This window comes from Diadema antillarum, unplaced genomic scaffold (assembly GCF_040938485.1).
Source record: "Diadema antillarum isolate AM-2024a unplaced genomic scaffold, OU_Dant_1.0 seq00001206_RagTag, whole genome shotgun sequence".
NCBI classification, from domain to species: domain Eukaryota; kingdom Metazoa; phylum Echinodermata; class Echinoidea; order Diadematoida; family Diadematidae; genus Diadema; species Diadema antillarum.
The window spans coordinates 149,709-171,691 of NW_027271999.1; the positions used below are offsets into that span (position 1 = coordinate 149,709).

Consider the following 21,983-nt stretch of genomic DNA (forward strand, 5'->3'; position numbering starts at 1 on the left):
GTTGCTTGTAAGTAAATCAATCGAAGCCTTACATTCATAGTAGCTGTGGGTATCAGTGCATTAAGTTATCCATGCAATCACAATTACAAGTGCTCGTAGTATCGTATTGGTTTGTTCAAAGGTTTGAAAAAGCCATTACTTGCCAATAATAGAGAAGATATTACTTCCCACCTCAAATGTAATCATTTATATATTGATACAAATCTACAGTTATTAGTTGATGTACAGTGCTACATATTGATGCGCTAAGATTTGATTAAAGTCATGTTTTATTGATTTTGTATGCATGAAATAGTTTGTTCTGTTCTATTGTTTGTTTGCTTTGCACTTTTTTGATCATTTGTGCTATTTTCCATCTTGCCTTCTTTGAACCGCTGTCAGCACGGCTGTCGATATATAGCGCTATTTCAGTAACCAATTTGAATTATCATGATTATTAGTTTGCTGATACAGTGGACTCCCGTTATTACGAAGTCCTCGTGACCGGCAGCTTTCTTTCGTTTTAACAAAATGTCGCTATAACCGAACAAATAAACAATAAAAGATAAAGAGTGGACAATGTTGCGACCTGGATTTTTTCTTCGTTGTTACCGGAATTTATGTATACGCATCGTGTTCGTTATAACGGGAGTGCACTTTATAAGTTTTTGTATTAATGTAATACTTTCAAAGTCGGTCACTTTCTGATCACATTGCGTTTGAATGTAACAAACTTACCATTTTGTTTGATATTAGCATCTTTTTTTTAAAGTCAGGCTGAACATGGAAAGGTAATTCACCGTACCTAAACCGACATCACTCATTGATGTCTCAATTGTTCTTTCTTCCCAGGGCCGTGACGAGGGAGACTATATATGGCAAGACGGTACGGTGCTTACTGACAGTTCCTATACGAATTGGGGGACTCTGCAACCAAATACCAGGTAGGCTAATCTATTTAAACAACAACAACAACAACAACAACAACAACAACACACACACACACTTCAAAGTGCAACAAGAATACCACTTGTTGGAGCTCAACTATAGGACGGTACCCTGCTGTCAGACATGGTAGGCGATGAGGGGACTTTTTCAACATTCGCGTATTGGCGCCAAGGCGACTCGCCTATAGGGCGCCATCTTCAGGAAGAGAAGATGGGGTGACGGGGATGGATTAACATCTCAACTTTTCCGAACTTGCGTATAGACAACTTGTTTGAACTGGATTAGGGGACTTTTTCAAGAAGAAGGTGCGACAATGTGACTTGTGTTAACTCTTTAAGACGCCACGTTAGAGGAAAGAACCTTGGCCCTTTGGCTTTTTCAGCACGTCACCTCCATTACCTGCAATGTTAATTTTAATTCAATATCATCAGAAATGATGCGTAGTATTTTTAATTCACAGTATGTCTTCGTAGCACTTTACATTGTATTGATATTGAGTTACTATGTGTATGGAAATGTTTCGTATTGTTGGAAAGGATATGAAATGAAATGAATTGAAATGAAATGATATTATAGAAATCATTATCACAATGGAACGATTTGATACACAGAGAAAAATAAGAGTGGTAAAGCATGTATTCCAATCATTGATGTTGCTTGATCAAAATTAATGCACATATACAAACACACACAAACACACACACACACAACAACAACAACAACAACAACAACAACAACAAACAAACAAACACAACAGCAACACACACAGATACACAGTATCCGTTTCTCTCCCTTTTTAATTCTTATGTCCTTGTGTCTCTCTCTCCCCCTTCCCCACCCACCTCTAGGATCCAACCAGGATGTGCTATGGTCAAGACTCGGAACGGTGGTAACTGGACCATTGACAACTGCGATGACGAGGATTACCGCTTCATATGTGAAAAGGACGAAGGTACTGTCTAATTTGGGCATATAGGTTCCTAAAGGCCATCGCACACATTACGACTTTCGGTCACACGACTGACCGACTTCGGATCCGAAATAAATCACAATAGCCTCAGAACGAACGTGCTCGTTTATTTCAGATCCAAAGTCGGTCAGTCGTGCGACCGAAAGTCGTATAGTACAGCAGCTGTGACGCAAAGAATGGGAACAGAAACGCTAAAAAAAAAAAAAAAAAAGAATGTGGAAAGAAAAAGAACAAATTGACAACAAAGAGTGGAGTGACGGGATTGTTTAAACAAAAAAGTTGAGTCGATTCAATGCTCTCAGACTTAATTAAATGTGTGTGTGTGTGTGTGTGTGTGTGTGTGTGTGTGTGTGTCTGTGTGTGTGCATGTGAGTGTGTGTGTGCGTGGTGTGTGCGCACGTGCGTATGCATGTGAGTGTGTGTGAATGCGTTGTTTGATACACTAGGGCTAGATCCAAAGAAGGGGAGTGTAGATGTGAATATGGAATGTGTTTGATATTTTGGAGAGTTATAATGGTAAGCCTATATATTAAGTAAAGATAGTTACGAAGAAACGGTTTAGCGAATGAGTTTTAGTTTAGAAAAAGAGTGATATACTTCCATTTTTTTTTATGTGGGGTAGTATTTTGCCGTTCTATTTGATTCCATTTTTAGAAGGAAAAATGTAGTGTGTGTCTCAATTGTAACCTTTATTAATTTCTATTCCTAAGTGCAGAACTGTTATTTAAGGAATTATATATGTTACGGTGTACAATAGAATATATTTTTTGAATTATTTGAATCGAAGTTAATAAATATCATTGGGAAGAAAAATGTTGTGAATGCTAGTATAGTATTGGGTGTGCTCATTGGATAGTGATTGCTTTTCAGTCTGGTATATTAACCCATCAATATATTTATTTGGCAGATTTGAAGTATTTTTTCCACATAGAAATTTTATTTTCATATCAGCATTCAGGTACATGATACTTAAAACAAATGGTACGATTTGAACGGCAGCGACAAACCGTCTTAATAGTATGGATACGATTCCAGTTAATATTGGCAACAAAACCTTTAGTTATACTGACACATTGCATTCATCTATTTTCTTAGCTTTTTTTAGATAATGACAGAATTGGCAAAAATCTAACGACTTCTTTCTGTTTCTGACAGAAAATATATAATACTTTGCATTAAGAGAAATTGTAACACGTACCGTTTTCTGTAGACCCAAGTATATTAATACTTCTAGCAATATGAGTCTTATTCTGTAACATACCCTGTAATTGAATAATAAATCTTGTATTCCCAAAACAAATGTGTAAATGTTTCTGTGGAGCTCAAACAAACTTTTAAGTCTTGCGTAAAGAAGAATGTTACTTTCGTGGAACAAATTGTCTCCACCCTTCAGAACAAACCATCTATAATAACCATCTATTTTTCTCTCTCTCTCTCTCTCTCTCTCTCTCTCTTTACACATTGCAGTACTCTGTATTAACGTAATATATTCGTATCTTATTTCATCATCATACATTGATTCTCTGCTGTGGGCGATGGTAGAGGACCTCCTATTACGAAAAATGAACAAGAAATACATGCGAAATAATTTTTCGTGTTACAATTTCCCATCACACCGCTTGCCGTTGTTTGCATCCCTCGAAAAAACTCTTGAGTACGAAGTATCCCTTTTTGTAGCTATAGGGTCTTTCATATCTGTCTTGTTAATGTCTCGTCCCCGCGTAGGAGTCTGTCAAGACGGCTGGGTGATACACGGCGGACAGTGCTACCAATTCAACGACTTTGTGAGGACGTGGTGGGACGCCAAGTACTACTGTGAAGCCCAGGGTGGCTGGATCGCCTCTATTCTGGAGTGAGATTTGCCGGTTGATTTGTTTTGTTTTTTTCTCCCGATTTCAAACAGCATTAATCAAACGTTAATCGAAATCCTGTATCCAATTCTGCACACACGTTGTTTCTATTCCTCTATTTGTTCCTTTGATGAATTCTATATTACAGGCTTATTATTGTCATACGTCTAGTTCTTGTGTTCATCCCACTAGACCGATATCCACGAGTCATACAGCCCACGAGTTCAACATTGAAAAACAGGTCCGTGAGTCATACAGCTCACGAGTCATACAGCCCATGAGTTCGACACTAGGCAAACAAAGCCCATGAGTTCGACAGATACAACACAGGGCGTAATGTGTCGGTCTCGTGGGCCTTGTTAGCTTAGTCATGTTAGTGTCGAACTAATGGGCTGTATGACTCGTGAGATGTATAACTCATGGGCTGTATGACTCAGAGCTGTATAACTCGTGGGTATCGGTCTCGTGACGTGCACCCAAGTTGTGTCAAACAGAGACATGGACTGAATCTAATGAGAATATGAGAGATATAGTTGATTGCCTCACCTCATGTTTTAACTTGGTTTGTTGCCATTGCTAAATTAATTATATATTATGTAAAAGAGAATCATTTGTGCAGTGCTGTTTGTGAAACATGTGCACGAATATTCTACTACTGTACTCATTAACGTCTTGGACTTTATAATACACCAAACTTACTTGAGGACGGTTTCAAGTTGCAGTTGTGTATAATAATTATGTTCAAAATAATGGGGGGGGGGCACGCAAGTTAGGCAGCGGAGCGACAGAGGGGGGGGGGGGGGGGGCAAGGTGTAGCCTCATGCCCACACGAGGAAGCTTGTAAATTTTTATAATTGGAATTCAACAATTGATATGGTGCACACTTTGGATGGGGTATTTGGCAAATTTTTCGATCAAAACATTGGAAAAAATATTCAGGGGAAATATGAATGACTAAATCAATACCTGTCACTTCTTTTTTACGCTTGTACCATTTTGGTGCGTCTTCACTGCGTATAAGTCCATTAAGAATGATCGAGGGGAGGAGTTTGTGGGAGGGGTATATCCCAGGTATAATCACTCCTACACGAGCATGACGAGGAAACTTTTGTATTCTTAGACATGAATTTCAACGATCTGGCTAGTACTTTTGATGTATTTTTTTTTTTGTTGCAAACTGCCCTCCCCCCCCCCCCAAAAAAAAAGATGTATTAAAATTGTGAATAACATATGCCACCTAACTCCTGTTCTGCAGTGTGTATGTCTTCATTGTGTGTTAACTGATGTGGGGTGGCTAACGCTCCCCGTAATTACAGCAGATAAATGGCTGTGACTGGAGTGATGGCAAAAATTACGATAAAGCCATACGGTATGTATCTCTCACTAGGATAACGAGAGGTATAATTAGAAAAGAAAGACAAGAATGAAACACTAAATCCCGTCATTGTTGCGATCTTTTGTCACTCACTACTGAGTATATCAAAGTATTTGAAAATCTAATACACTGAATCCACATCTGAAGGAACAAAAAATCTGTCCCTACCTCCCGCTGGATATATACGGTTGTGATTGTGAAGTAGGCCTAGGTGGTTTTATGTTTAGAGGGATGGTGCAGTTTCAGTTGAGATGGGGCTTCAGGTTTCCAACGTTTTTTGAAGATATATATATATTTTTTTTGTAGATAACGATAAACCTGTTGATGAAAGAACATGAACATTCATAGAGGAATCCAAAGCTCATTTCATGAAAATGGTATTGGTTTTGAAATGGCTTAGAGATCCAAAATAAAGCAATCCTGATAAAAGGTGGGACCCACCTTTTATTAGGATCGCTTTGTTTCACTTTGTTTTTGGATTTCTCGGCCATTTCAAACCCGATTTTCATCAAATAAATTGAATTACTCGTAAGATTGTATGCTCTCTAACATTTCATTAGGTATCTCGCAAAGAAGTTAAAAGGAGAATCCTCACCTCAACCAAAAATATACCTTCCTTTTAAAGCAATCCTGAACAATACCAAGGAAAGCAACCATTAAAAAACAACAATAACGAAAACGTTTGCAAGTGGAACGTAATCGTAACATATGCTTTGTTTTTCTTGCAGCGAAAATGAGAATTTGTTCATTGCGACTGAAATGCAGAGGCTGTACGAGGAGAACGTGGAAACCATGTGGTTCGGGTATTCTGGTGAGTACTAATACACAGAGGAATCACATGTATATAATCTGGGTATATATATATATATATATATATATATATATATATATATATGTATGCATGTATGCATGTATATATATGTTGAGAATTCACGTATTGGCTCCAATTTAACGAATAATAAACCGGTAATGCAATATTTCGCCAATATAGAGTTTATTGAGCAACTCAAATTTTCGGTGGCTTCCATCCACCTTCTTCAGGAGGTTTATTCTTCGTTATATATATATATATATATATATATATATATATATATATATATATGCTGTATCGTGGACCTTAATGTGTTCTCATTCTATTCATTGTAGCCAGCGTCTTTTCTTTTTCTTAATTTCTAGGTGCGTGTGCATGTGGATATGCGGGAGTATGGGTGGTGGGGGTGGGGTTGGAGTTAAAGTCCCCAACACTTCTAGATTCGAAGCCTCTCGTTTTATTCGTACTATGTCGAATCTCATGACTCTTGACGGGTTAGTGTATTCTTAATCGACCTGGACAGATTAGAGCGTTATGACGACTGTAAAGCACGAAAATCTCATATTGCTTTTAATCTGGTACTAAATCTGAGCTTTTCCGGATGTCGATCAGCCGTACAGATAATGCGCACAATTGTATTCCGTTTAGTATCAGAAAAATAATTGAATCAATATATTTTCCATTCAATATCTCAATTGCACTTCAATGTAATTCATTTAATCCTATTCAGTTTTGTAATTAGAGCAAAATTCCACCACAAATGCGAGTTATTAGTAAAAGTGACTCAGCTTGTTCAATATTATATACAGTATAGCCTACAAACGAGTAATGTGAATCTCGTAAGTCTCGAACCTATAAAATAGGACCTATCCGCTTCGGGTATTCAGGCAACGACCCTCGACCACAAAATTGCGAATCTGGATGCCTTTTAAACTCTACTGAGGTAAAAGTATTCACGAGATATTAACGAGTTGTATTGTTTCATTTCGAGAAGAAAAAAAAAACAACGTCGAGAACAACATCGAATCCCTTTTATTTCGATGTTTGGATTACAGACACTCTGCAAGACGGGCAGTGGGCTTGGGAGCACGACACGGGACTGCTCCACGACTATGAACACTGGGTCAATGGAATAGTACCGGCTGGCGAGTACGGAAAGGAGGACTGTGCCTTCATGTACACAGGTATGTTAGCCCTCTCACGAAAAAACAACAACAAACAAACAAACAAACAAAGCAAACAAAACAGACAAACAAAACAAGCAAACAAGCGAGTGAATATAAAGGTCACATAAAAAATGACTGCAGAACTATGTAACTTCTCTTGTGAAAGTATAAACACATTCACTAACACGAGCCACACACAACACACACACCCACACACACACCTATACGTACAGACATACACATACAGTACACCATCTTACAAATAGGCACATACAATCTTACATACATGGTCACTTGAATGTAGACCCAGCTATGCACTGACATGTGTCGTCTGTGTCATTGAATCATAGATTCTTTGCAAAATGCTGTTCAGCACTGTCTGGCGTTCGACTTTTGGTCAAAGATACTTTTAGCTATATTTATAAAATGACTTTTTTCCTTCAACCAGCATTACTCGACTCAGAATGACGGTGAGAATAAAATGTTGACTTTGGTAAGTTATTTTTGTTGTATGTTGTTTATCCAGATGATATTTTTCTCTTTGTGTGTGTGTGGGGGGGGGGGGGGGAAGCGGAGGGCTGATGTTGGGAGGTGATTAAACATAAACGGAATGGTGACTGTAAATGCACAAATCTACGCTACTGTTTTAAATAAGCAATGTAGGGGATTAATTAACCAAAATACATTTGTATTCAAGTTTATGATTGTTGTTTTTTTTTCCTCTCTGTCATATCCACACGTCCAAATTCAATGCAATCGGATAGCTGAAACTGAGCTCACCTGAGTTAGTTGTTGTGTGGGGCGAGCCTCTGGGAATAAGCGTTCTAGTTGTCACGAACAACCTTTGTAATTTGTACGAATATTGTGAATTATACATGACGAGAACACCTCGTCTAAATTGAACTCACCGTTTTGAATGTTTACACAAGAGAAGCTGCTATCTTAATCCTATTAGGATTTGACTGCCATACCCAGCATTACCAACGTTAGCTCTCTCATGACAGAGACCCCCTCCTTTGTTTTTTGTTTTGTTTGTCTGGCAAGTGTAAAATGACTGCATGCATGGGTGCCCACACACACAGCACATTGCTGTTGCTATTATGTTGTCATGAGTATTCTCTCTGCCATTTCTACATGCCGGGGAGGTTGGAAGATACTACCCCACCTCCCAGAATATGATATCTTTATACAATTCAGGTTTTAGGCCTTGCAATCCCCTAAAACAGTGTTGAATCAATCCCTAGACTACAGTGGTAAAGAACTGTGAAGTACTCTTGTAGAGAGAAAAAAAAAATCTGCACATAAAGATTGCATTTTCTTGACTACGTAATAAAAAAATCGTTCAGCTTGTGTTTGGTAGAAAATCAACACAATATTACGATGCCCACATCACAATCATGCAACATGAAGTACCTGGTAATTTGGTCATCAGCAATGCATTTGCACTGCCGCAAATGTATAAGTGTCTTTGATGTAGACTACACATCTACAAACTGGTGCTGAAATAATCCTCAAACCCGAGTTGGAGGAGGAGTATCACGTCTAAAATCTTTTCCAACTCGGGTTTGGGGATTATTTCGACACCGTTTTCTAAATAAGGGTAGTCTGAATTCCACACCCTTTGCCAATTAGATCGATTTTGCCACTCGTGTATGGATTAAAAGGAGTACTTTCTTCTGTTATAGGTCAATGCTTGTACAAGGGATTAACTCTGCAGATAAGGAGCTGGGCTGGGGAGACAAAACGGTGTCGAAAATTCTAGCAAAGCGTTGTTTTACTCGGGTTGCCTTAGACGGACTGTATTCCTAATGAGTTAATTGTTTATATTGTCTATTTCTATCATGTTCCTTACATCATTCCATTATGACTATGAAATAATGCTTATATGCTGTTTATCACATTGGATTATTCTGTAGAAAGTAAAGTTTTGGTTTAAATCAATTTGGGCATTCTTTTGGAATGGAAACAATAATATGAACAAATTTGTGCATGAAATTATGCATTATTTCCTAGCGTCATATGCTATTTCTGTATAAATTGTCAGGCTTGGATTTTCGCGATTACTTTTTGATGCTGTTTCCAGTACATTAACCTCTGCAAAATGACTGTTTGCTTGGCAGACGACAGTACTGGATTATGGCAGGACCAGAGCTGTTTGATGCTTGGAGGTTTCGTTTGCAAAATTGCAGTTGGTAAGAATCGCTCAGAGCTCTTAGTTGATGCTCAACTTTTACAATCACAAGAATGAATGCAGGGCCGGGCTCCGTCTTGAAGTAATCAAAATCCATAGAGTAGCGAATATCGTTAGCATTGTCATGAGTGTTGCCGTCATTGCCGTTGATTGCACCTCAACGCCAGCACAATTTCGTTTGTTGTCAATGCTATTATGGTGTATTGAAATGAACGGGAATCAATCGAAAGTAATTCAGAATATTTCAAGTGATAAACCAATATCACCGCCATCATTACGATTAAGCTGGTACAGCAAAATATAACGACGAATGTTTCTCTTGCGCTTTCAGACATAATAATATCTACTAGTACATCAATATTAACATCCAATACGCACTGGAAATCCCCTCCCCATATCATTGACTGGCATTCAGATCGTTCCAAATTTGCAAAAACATTGCCAAGAAAAAAACCTGGGTCGTCTGAAGTGGGTGCATAAATACTAATTAAAGTGATGATAGTATCTGATATAGATAAAATCATAATATAAAAAAAAATCAAATCTACAATCTTTATCATACAATTCTCGTTTACCTTCTACTTGCTCAAAATCGCTAAATAAAAAATACACGTACCTCGACTATTCAAATTTCCGTGAGAAAAATATATCCCATACGAGCCCCACTAATCTTTCCAATCTTGCTCAATTTCTGGGGTAAAGCGCGTTTCTTGTAGAAAATATATTGGCGTCTTGATCTTTCAACCACATGAATAATTCAGCATACCACGAACATTTGGAGAACAACGATTAATATCAAAGCGAGTTATTGTAAAAAAATGTAATTAACTAAGGGAGGATAAACATCTGACACATTTACATGTTTTTCGCTGGAAGCGGATGGCAGCTGCGTGCACACCTGTTTGCCGTGATCCGCCATATATAGTATAGAGTCTTATGTTTATAATATCACATGAGTGTCATGACTCCGAACACAAAGGATAATTGTCCACACTTGTTGACAGTTGGCGAATGAGATGTCAGGAAGTAAAGAGAATGTATGATCTATGCTGTTAAAAGAACAAATACAACAATCATTATTGGTTCAGAATACAATGCTTATTACAACGAAGCAATGACAAAAACACCTGTGTGCATTCTAAACATTTTTGTCTTCTTCAAGGAAGCAGTGCCGCCGATTGATCGATGAAACTCATTTTAGCATCGATCTGTTGCCCTTTTGTTTTCCTATATAGGCTCCGAGGTGACACCTGTGATACCTGACATAGGTAAGTTGTAAACAATTTTACGGTCACCTGATATCTATATCTTATCTATCTATACTATCTATCTATCTATCTATCTATCTGTCTGTCTATCTACATATCTATCTATCTATCTGTCTGTCTGTCTGTCTGTCTATCTATCTATCTATCCATCTATCTATCTGTCTTGTCTGTCTGTCTGTCTGTTTATCTGTCTATCTATCTATATATGTATCTATCTATTTATCTATCTATCTAAACCCATTCTTGTTGTTTTTTTCAACTGCCAGACAAGAGTTTTTTGGATCATACAAAGAGGCACGGGCAGACAAAAAAAAAAAGAAGAAGATGTTACAGCTAAATGGTTTAACATGTGTTAAACCAATAAAAAAATACAGTTCGATATCTAGTTTTTGTCATACAATATCCCTGGACTGTTAGGGCAAGGCTTAACAGGCTGATCTGTATAGGATAGTGCAGCGTTTTCTTCCTCGTCTGTTTTATTTTTGTTGCTTTGTTCATCCACATGCCATGCCTTTTTTTTCTGTATATAATGATAAAGATGTAAAATACAATATTGCATGTACCTATCTGTATTCTTTGTAAAATTCTTATCACGAGCAATACTCAATGTTAAAGTTTTCACACAAATTATGGTCCTGCTGAAAATGAAACAAACGTCTCCCGAAAATGTGTTGAAGTGGAGTGAGTAATCAAAATGAATAGAGATTATCTAACAGGAAATATTGACAAGTTTATACCAGTCTTTGTGCAAGGTGAAATCCGAGGCGATGAATGAGATTTTTATCAGTCCTGAGCCTTTTCAGGTTTCAATGCCATGCTTGATGAATCCTCTATACGTTTGCGGTTATGCATACAGAGCTTGGGTATTGCGAACGAGGCTGGGCCCTCTACGACAACTTTTGTTACACATCTCCGGCTGAGTTTCTGTCGTGGGAAGATTCGCGGGACTACTGTCGCAACCTCTTCGACACGGCTGACCTTGCAAGTGTCACCTCGAGCCTCGAGCAGAACTTCTTGACAGGTACAGCGCGAGCCTTTAATGAAACTGACAATTACATGTGGACAGTAATCACCCCTTCCCTTAAATGAAACGGACAATTACATCTGTACATTAATCACCCCTTCCCTTTAATGAAACGGACAATCACATCTGAACATTAATCACCCCTGCCCTTTACTGAAACGGACAATCATTTGTGAACATTAATCGCCCCCACCCTTTAATGGAACGGACGATTACCTCTGGACATTTATCACCTCGGCCCTTCCCTTGACGGTGACCCTATAACCCTAGCCATGCCATAATCATGATCCTGAACTTATTCCTGACCCTAGCCCAAACGCAAACCCAGTCCATAATCTAACCCTATCCCTCATCTTCATTCTTACCCAATTACCACTAATACCAGAAAAGTGCATTCCTGTTATAACGGAGTCCTCGGGACCGGCGGTTCTCTTTCGTAATACCAAAATTTCTTTATAGCCGAACAAAATAGTGTATATAAATATATTGATGATTAATTTTGGACCTGAATTTGATTTCGTTGTAACGAGAATTCCGTTATTACCGTTTTTTTCTTTATTTCGTAATAACAGAAGTGCACTGTAACCGCTATCTAGATGGGGGGGGGGGGGGGGGGGTAATTGACCTATAGCGGGCATGAAACATCGCCGATATTGACGTGTGTGTGTTTGTGTGTGTGTGTGTGTGTGTGTGTGTGTGTGTGTGTGTGGCAGGGGGTGTACCCAGATGGGTGCTTGTTCGTGATTTGTGTTTTTACATCGCTAAGAATATTGTCGTTTTAACTATGAATGACAATGGAGTAGCTCCATGTAGTAGCACCCTGCTTGTGTGTGATTGTGACACGCCAGACTCTCATTGTGATGACACCTGATACGAAAACTCTACGAACGCGAGAACAATTTGGTATTTCTTACATTATGTAAACACATCGACAGTTAGGTCGTCAGACAATTCTCAATGGTTAAGGTAGCTGGCGGGGTTGACGTGAAACTAAAGTAGAGTGCGATACTTGTAAAGTGACGTAAAACAAGTTACGTATTGAAATATTCTTGTTCCCGTTTCCTTTGTCTCTTTCGTACAGTCCATGTGCTTCTGTAATGTTGTATCAATTTTAACAAGTTGTTTCTGGTTTTTGAAATGGTTTCTGGGTACACACAATTTATTGAGAAATTAAGCAGACGTAGAGTGTACATAGCAATATCACAGACGATGATGTTGTGTAGCGCTGTGAAACAACTTATGATTTCTGAGAGCTGGAGTTGTACTTATTGTATTGTAACCGTCAGTAATCTGCAAATGGGAACAAGGTTAAAGTAATCAGTGAAAAAAGACAGTATTTTCATCGATGTCAGCATATCTGAGTCTCTCAGAGACCTAGAAATTCATGTGCATTGCCACTGTTATTGTCCGACAGAACGCATTCGCTTTATTGACGACGATTTGTGGATTGGATACAACGACATAGCGATAGAGAACACATGGGTATGGACCGACGGGTCACCGTCTGGTGTAAGTATAGAACGAAGAACGCAGAGCCAGGGAAGGAGAAGGTTCCGTTGTTGAACTTCGCCTTGACATTCGATACCACCTACATATGTTCCTGTCCCTTAACCTCTAAACCTCCTCGTAGGAAGTTGTTCGATTACGAAGTTTATGAGCGACTAGATGAATACATTTTCTTGCCACGATTAACTAGCTAATCGATTGTCCAAAGTTAATTACAAATACAAATGTATTCGTCACTCTTGCCCTCTTCCCATTTATCGGGTACCGATTTGTTACAAGAATTAAACTCTCAGTTTAATAAGTCATTAGATATTGTCCTCGCTACTTAGCTATATTATTTTTTGTGTATTAGAGTTGGGAAAAAGCAATCCAGCTTCATGTCTGATCGGGACGGTGTCTTCCTAGCCCGAATGCTATTCAACTAACAACCTCATACATTATTTTGCCTAAAGGGAAAAAAAAATACTGCGTTTTTTAAACACCCCCCCCCTCCCAAAAGAAAAATCAGAATGAAACAAATGCAGCAAGATAAATTTGACTGACAAAATAATTGGTTGTTGTCGGAGACAATATCTATGCTATGGGTTATAACAAACAACATGAGTACTCAGTACATGGAATCAGAACGCCATCAACGGTGCTTATGGAGAAACTTACTCACTGATCAGCTCTTCTTTGTCCTGTTGCCATGGTTGCCATTTGCTATTCAGGATGAAGGTTATGAGAACTGGTATCCCGGAGAGCCGAACAACGTCGGGAACGAGGACTGCGCCCACATAGACCACTACTTCTACAAAATTGGTACTTGGAACGACCACAAGTGCTCGAATGAGAACAGATTCGTTTGCAAGATGCCTAAATGTGAGTATGACTTCCGCACTGCAAAAACATCGGTGTTAGATTTAATACCGCGGGTGTTAAATCTAACACCGATCAAACTTCAATAAAGGACCACACCCACAGGTGTTGAAAATGCACTGTGATGGTGTTGAAAAGTGTTCACCTGACACTTCGTGGTGTTAATTTGACACTGTACCTGGTGTTATTTTGACACTGTACTGGTGTTAATTAAAAAATGACACCACATGGTGTTGATTTGATATTTGTTGGTGTTAATATCAATGGTTTAACACCCGTCCAGCTTCAATAAGTGACCACACCAGCTAGTGTTACTGTGATGTAAATTTATTTTGACATTTTTTCAAAAATCTAGTATCTTAATGTAAAATTCTTGATCGTCTTGTTTAAATTAAAAATCAACAAGAAGTGCAGTTACTAAGAAACTCTTCAAAAAACAGTTTAAAATTTGGAAATGACACCCGGAGGTGTTAATTTAACACCAGAAATGAGCACCGAAAATTTAACACCAGCTCGGTGTTCACTATTTAACACCGGACTTTTTGCAGTGCGGTATGCTGTGTATTCAGAAATGGCTACAAACGGCCCAGAGACGGCGTTGAAACATAAATCCAACAGAGTACATGGCAAGCTGACTTGAAGTACATTACGAAATAAGCATTGTTGCGTGTAACTTTGTGCCAATACATCATACTTGTTTTTTTTTCTTTTTCCTTAAAGGAAACCAAAGCTCGAGTATGAATATGGGTAGAGGTCACAATTCCGACAGAAAACAGTGAAAGTTTGAGGAAAATTGGACAATCGATACACAAGTAATGGATTTTCAAAGTTTCGACTACTGTAGTACTACACTTTAGGGCGTCATGGATAACAGAATGAAGAAAATACAAGGAAATTCAACATGGTTTTACCTTTCTAGCATAATGAAAGAGCACCTTAATGACATACCTCTTTCATGATATAACATATATCGGTTACAAGTCGAAAGTCGATGGAATGTGAACTTTTCATGAAATATGAAATTTTGTGGAATTTTCAGCAACAAACACAAACACGTTACAGTCCGACCTCTGATATCCGGCCCTGTCGGGACCAGATAAACGAATTTGGCCGGATGTGGGAGGAGTAATGTTTATGTTCGTGTCAGTGGTAATGATCGACTCACAAATATAAGAAAAAACATAGAGAAGCGATGTTTATGTTCATGTCAGTGGCAATGATCGACTCACAAATAAGAAAAAAAAAAAGAGATATGTCGTTCGGGTATGAAACGCCGGTATTAACTTTCAGGCGTTCGTTTTTCTTACTTATATTTAGTGCTACTCGTAGAATACAGTAAGGTGAAGTAGTTGAGCCATTTTTCTATAAGCTAAATCTAATTAAGATGAGCTGAAAACTATGAGATGTATATTACACGACTTAATGTGCACCTGTTATCATCGCTTTGGCCAATTTGAAGTAACTCGCAGGTAAAAACTCTCGACTAAGTAAATGAGAAAGCGCATACTTTTGTAACTAGTATTATATACTTATATTATACATAAATTACGCATGTACACGAATGTATGCATACATAGAATTATATATAATTGTATGATATGTTTAAACGTGAATGTGTGTTATCTTGATTTTTCGTGCAATATTTCTGTATGTGCCTTCCAGACGAGCAACGAGCAACAGTCGGTCCTCTGCCTGATGTTACTTGTAAGTATAAGAATAATTGATTTGACTTTATTTTCCGTTCAAAGTCACATTACATAAAATCATCGCATTTACAAAATAATACATAAAATGGACGGAAGGATAGCCCCACTAAGCTACGTTTGTCATAACACAGCTGCTTTCCAGATGGGTCCTAGGAATTAACAACGTTGTGGTACACAAAATGATAATTACATGAATTACATAATAATGTAGATAATCAATCAATCATAAATCAAACCAAGAAATTAAGATTAAGTAAAAAACCAAATGGAAACATACCTCTGACACCTACCAGTGGACTCAAACAAGCTACAACCCCATCATCCCACCATTATGACCCACCCCCCCCCCCCCGGCCAAAATATCCATAATACTTTAAAAATGTATATATTAATCAATTAAAGCCATTTTAATATATGTTGATCAATTTCCTTAAGAGCCAAATCATAATCATGAAATTAAGGATTTAACATCACGTGGTAAATCATTAAAACAAGAAGTTCCACGATATGAAAACATTTTTTTTTTTTTTTTTACAATAATCTGTCTGAGGCTTTGGTAAGGAGAGATTTCCATCGGAGCGTAAATTGTATGGATGTGAAACGAGTTAAAATGAAATTTGCATATACGGTGCACTAAGATCATTTTAACTTAAACTTTTGTAATGTGTGGGCTGATCTCACCACAGTACTTGGGGATGTCCCGCAAGACAGGAGTGATGAATAGTTTGCTCATTCTGTCAATTTGTCATAAATTTATTATCATGATTCTACATAGATTAAAAACCCACGGAACCCGAAATAAGATATCACTGGGTATTTGTTCCATGTTCATCGTGTCACTGCCGTCAACCAGGGACAGCCTGGTGGTAGTGTCGCTGCCCGGAAAGCAGTAGATGACAGGTTCGAGTCCCACTGGTTCCTTTTTCCGACATGTTTGTTAATTTACAGATCAGCAGTTGTGATCTTAACAAATTTAATTTGTAGAGGGAGACAAACTGAAGAAACTTACACCTGAACCTTCACCCCTCTGAATAATATCCTTCTTTCATTAAGATATCACTAGCTTCTATAATTATTACGTAACCATCACTCTCCCTCACTCTCTGCCTCCTGTGTTTTTCTCTCTTTTGTAAGATATCAGCGAGATCAATAATATGGGAAAAATTTGTCATAAGGACTACTCCTATCATTTCAAGCGCGTGCTAGTTATGCAAACAAGATTTTAATGTAGGCCTACGTTTGTTAAATTCTTGATTCGAATATATCCATCTTGTGATAACAGGTATAAAGCACATCAGTTTAAAGAACCTGTGCAAGAGCGTGTTGGTTTGTATTGATCTATAATACCCTGATCACCACTTATTTAGCCCAAAAATATCTAAATACGTGTCATATATCTTGGAATAATTTTCTACCATTTGTTTACTCACATTACTCGCATACACCCACTTAAAACTCTTCCAAACCAATATTTTGTACATAACATCTTCTGTCAATCACCGCTGTACTAGTGATATTATTAACAAAAGAATTGGACTGTTAAAACAAACAATTAAACAAACAAAAACAAATTAAATTTGTTGAGATCGCAACTGCTGATCTGCGAAGTAACAAACATGTCGGAAAAAAATGAACCTGTGGTACTCGAACCTGTCATCTACTGCTTTCCGGGCAGCGACACTACCACCAGGCTGTCCCTGTTTGCCGGCAGTGACACGATGAACATGGAACAAAATAACACCCAAGCTCCGAAATTCCGACGTGGTTATGTTAAGAAGTCCAAGGTGGACAAGGCATATTAAAATTTGTTGAGGGACACAAAGTGAAGAAACTTGCACTTGAACCTTCACCCCTCTGAATAATATATTTCTTTCATTGATATCAACATACTTATCCTCCCACTAAAGACAATAAGAAACAAAATAGCCCCACTCATGAAATGGTCGTGCGCTTTATCTTTTCTTTGCAGTCGCACCCAGCGGTCGTTGTGGGACCGGCTGGATGTATGACGAGAACAGCATGAACTGTTTCTGGTTTGTGACGGACTGGCTTAACCAGAACGATGCCGACGTTCAGTGTCAATTACGAGGCGGGTTCCTTACCAGCATTCTCTCTCCCGTGGAAAGCGTTTTTCTCTTCAGTAAGTATTGACGTTCCTTCTGTAAGTAGAGTGCAAAATTCAGATCAACTCATGAGTGTATTCAGTAATAAAAATAGTTTGGATATGTTTACAAAATGTAACACTTATAGTTCAGAGAAAGCCAGAGGCTTGTTAAAAATAGAATATACCCTAAGAAACAATACACATATTGCGATTAAAATAGCAAATGATAAAAGTTATCAACAATATAAAAGGAGCACAGAGAGAATAAAACATTTTGAAACAGGCACGGAATTAAGATTAATAAACGTTACCCATAACATCAAGGGAACATGGAGAGAATGAAACATCCGGTGCAGAAAAGAGCTTCCGAACTCTCACTCCCTACCCCTAGTTTTTCGAGGCGTTGTTAACCGTTTCGAAAATTGCATCACATCATGTAGTCAGTTCGTTCCATCGATCATTCGATCAATCATGCGCATGGTATGACTGTTATTTTGCGTGGAAATCATTTACCAATCAATGCATAAAGACCTAAAGAGGTAAATATGATATTACATGAGAGCGGAAAATTGTACGTCATAATGTATTGCACTCCGCACTTATGCAATCACCGTCGATTACTCACCCGTTCCTCACATTGCTTATAGCCACTTAACCACTCTCGCCTCTTCTTAAAAGAACGTCATGTCGTAGAAGTTCGAATAGCGAATGGGACCGCGTAGCTGTTGCCTCGCCATTTATATTTGTTGAAATTTCAAAGAAAGTGCATGCTTTTTGCAACAATGTTCTAAGGGCTGCTTTATTCAAACGTCTAAATTCAAACGTCTATTTAATGATAGCTGATCAGCTATCATGCGCATATCACTTTTGGTTATCGATTTTGCCCCCTCTCTTTTTTCTCCCCCCCCCCCGTCTATCACTCTGCTTTACACACACACACGCACAAACACACACACACACACACACACACACACACACACACACTCTCTCTCTGTCTCTCTCTCTCTCTCTCCCCTTCTTTAGCCTACTCTGAGTACTATCGGCTGGTAGATGGCATTACGCATTTTTGGATTGGTCTGCACGACTCGACTCAGGAGCAAGGATTCCTATGGACTGATGGTTCCCCAGTCAGCTTTCTCAACTGGGCCGACGGTAAAATCAAATTATTCTGATGTGATTCTGATCTGGTTTGCTGGTTGATTTGACGAAATCATATTCTCTGAAGAAAGATTCTGCTCCCCCCCCCCCCCCTTTTTAACGCTCTGTGAGTGTTACATAGGTCATTCATTCTCATGCAGGTAAAATATGGCTGGGTGGTTGATTGATTGATTCGGCCTAAAGCTTTCGTGATAATGGTGTGAGCCAATATGTTTCATATATGGATGGAAATACGGCTTTGTTCCAATAGTGACAACCAGGTTATGAAACGAAAATCATCACAACCACCATTGCAACCACTACCACTTCTATAGTTCTGCTACAAGCAACAACAACAAAAATAATGTAAGGTAATCTACTAGCACTGATTATAAGATTGATCAAAGGTGCAAAACCGCTTTGTTTAACAGTTGTTTTGCTTCTTTTTTTGTTGTTGTGGAGGGGCGGTAGTTACTCATGTATTTAACCAAATCTTGACAGTATCTTTCATTATTCAAGATACCTTGTTCTCACAATTCTCCCTATACAGTATTATGGAAGTTTGTAGTATCTGAAGTGAAGTTACCTGTGTATGTCTGCAGATGTGTGTTCCTACATATATACAAGGATGGTTATGGACATTTTATATCTTATTTCTAAGCGGCGTATTATTGATTTGTATAATTCAAGTTGATACTCTGATGTATCAAGGTGATCCTGTAAGCTGTAGATATTTGATGATTCACTAATCCATGATGTAAACATTTTATATTGAGTTATGATGCATGTTTATCTACACTTTTTTTCATGCAAGCAGGGCTCTCCAGAAGAGTAGGTCTTGAAGAGAGTACACTACCTTGTTGAGAAAAATTTAAAACAATTAAACATTAGTTCAGCCTTTTGACCGGTACATGTATACTGTACTGCCTCACACATAGGCGAACCAAACGACTACGGGCAGGGCGAGGACTGCGTAGAACTGATGACGAGTAACGGCCAGTGGAACGACGTCAAGTGTGACGACACAAATCCGTACATTTGTAGGAGGAGCAGTGAGTATCAGGGAAAAAAAAACCTCCCAAAAAGTCTCACACATTACAGAATTCGACCAGGAAACGGGAATTACATGAAGCTTTACAGGTTTGTAGCTGTTTACCTTATATAGAGGTATACAGTCTACAGTAAAAACAACAAAAAGGGAAGAAAATCTTCCAACGATGGGGGAGAGTGTCAAGTCACGTTAGTGGTTGCGTTTTTCTTGAGCTAAAATTACGAAGCCATGAAAGATGCAAATAAATCTTTGAGACAGAAGATAACTCAACTGTTTTTATAGATTACACTGTGTGATAATATATATATATATATATATATTGTAACGAAATTCGGTGGAACCGATTCGATTTAACCGTTTCGATTATAATTTGTTATGATCGATTGTGCCTATAGCATAGAAAGGGGGCACGATTGGAACGTTTGGCAAATGCTGTAATGTGGTAGTGCATTATTATGAGTTTTAACATTTATTATTAAATATGTGGTTACTTGTTTGTCATGGGCAAGTTTGGATTATTTTAATACCAACTCCGGTTTAGACCGATGATACATGCCGAATTATAGTAACCATGTACAAGAGATACTGCTAAAATGTATAATTGTTGTACGAATTTAATAACCACGCCAACATTGTAAATAATTTGAAGGACTACTGCGAGTATATTCCGGGTGCTCACGGCCGTGCGGGATTGCCTCTTCACTCCGCGATAGGAGGGGAGGCATATAAATTGGCCGTTGTGTGACATAGTCCGCAACAAGTAGCCCGTGTATGATACATTTCCAATGTGTTGTTATTGTTTGCTTCTATATGTAATACACTGTACCTGTGTTCCTGTAATGCTGACTTCACTGTGTCTTCTTGAGTGTTCTACCACGATACAACAGTCTGGAGAGTGGTGGTACATGTTCCTGAGAAGACCAACTAGCAAGTCATTGGATTTCGGGTATAATGGTAATGTGACTTGTCGCATAGTCCGTGCCCAATCCAAGTTCCAGCCGTCGCCATTGGATTCCGGGTATAATGGTAATGTGACTTGTCGCATAGTCCGTGCCCAATCCAAGTTCCAGTCGCCGCCTGAGGAAGTTGGTAACGGTGCGATACCAGCACTTTACCCCGTGCCATCAACGACACCTGTGCCACCATATGGTTGTGAAAGGTGTTCCACGTTAGCGTGACTGAGTTGGTAGCAAAAGTCGGTAGCAGAGTTGGTAACAAAACTTGGTAGCAGAACTTGGTAGCAAGAGTTGGTAGTAAAAGTTGGTAACAAAATAAGTGTACCAATTTAACATTCTCTACAAGTGACGCTTGGGAGTGACATACATAAGTGATGCTGAACTTGGTATGTGTGCCGCTTGTGTTGGTGAGCTGCTTCTGACACAACATAATACATGGTAGCGTACAGACTAGTAGTTTTAATGATTTAAAGGGATCGTTGTAAACTGCAACAAAACGAACCCCGCCTACTCGGCCATCCTGACACGGCTCGCGGAGACATTTGTACAGACAGTCAAATACACACTCTTAATTCACGACGAGAAGGCGAGTTCGTCACACATGGTGTCAGGAGTGGGATCCCTATTTGTAACTTTTGTATGAATTAATGTAGTTAACTGTGTTTTCACTATGGCACGCGAAACGCCATTGTTGGAGTTGTCACTTTTGCTGGAGAGCAAGATCAGCGAAATCGACGACTTGATTGCTCAGGTGTCAGAATCGGTACGCAAGCAAACTGGAGTAGCACCAACTTCGGTTTCTAACTTACGCTGCTCACCGATGACACTTAAAGGGCGCCTTAACCAGTCGTCACGACCAAGCTCGCCAGTGGCCGTGACACCTCAGCTGTTTGGAGATGCGAATGGAGAGGTGGAGTTGTCAGCTCCGCCATCGGCAAAGCTACTATCTCAGCAGCATCAAACTCCAATGCAGCAGTCGCATTCATCTCGTACAAGTGACCAGCCTGTTACATTTGGAGGACAACCAGATGTAATGCCACACCAGTTTGGCCCGAACCAGCGACGTCGAACAGAGCTCTGGGA

The 21,983-nt window shown here is 38.8% G+C and overlaps 1 protein-coding gene across 1 annotated transcript in view; it reads left to right on the top strand.

Moving 5' to 3' along the window:
- LOC139744727 (macrophage mannose receptor 1-like) overlaps positions 1-21,983 on the top strand; it is a 78,338-nt gene that overhangs the window by 8,114 nt on the left and 48,241 nt on the right. The window contains exons 6-18 of the mRNA XM_071655149.1: positions 832-923; positions 1,776-1,879; positions 3,623-3,749; positions 5,851-5,933; positions 6,989-7,117; positions 9,220-9,291; positions 10,526-10,558; positions 11,415-11,579; positions 12,997-13,089; positions 13,806-13,949; positions 17,622-17,792; positions 18,780-18,908; positions 19,832-19,945. Of these exons, the coding sequence (XP_071511250.1) occupies positions 832-923; positions 1,776-1,879; positions 3,623-3,749; positions 5,851-5,933; positions 6,989-7,117; positions 9,220-9,291; positions 10,526-10,558; positions 11,415-11,579; positions 12,997-13,089; positions 13,806-13,949; positions 17,622-17,792; positions 18,780-18,908; positions 19,832-19,945 (1,456 nt within the window). The remainder of the gene's footprint in view (positions 1-831; positions 924-1,775; positions 1,880-3,622; positions 3,750-5,850; positions 5,934-6,988; positions 7,118-9,219; positions 9,292-10,525; positions 10,559-11,414; positions 11,580-12,996; positions 13,090-13,805; positions 13,950-17,621; positions 17,793-18,779; positions 18,909-19,831; positions 19,946-21,983) is intronic.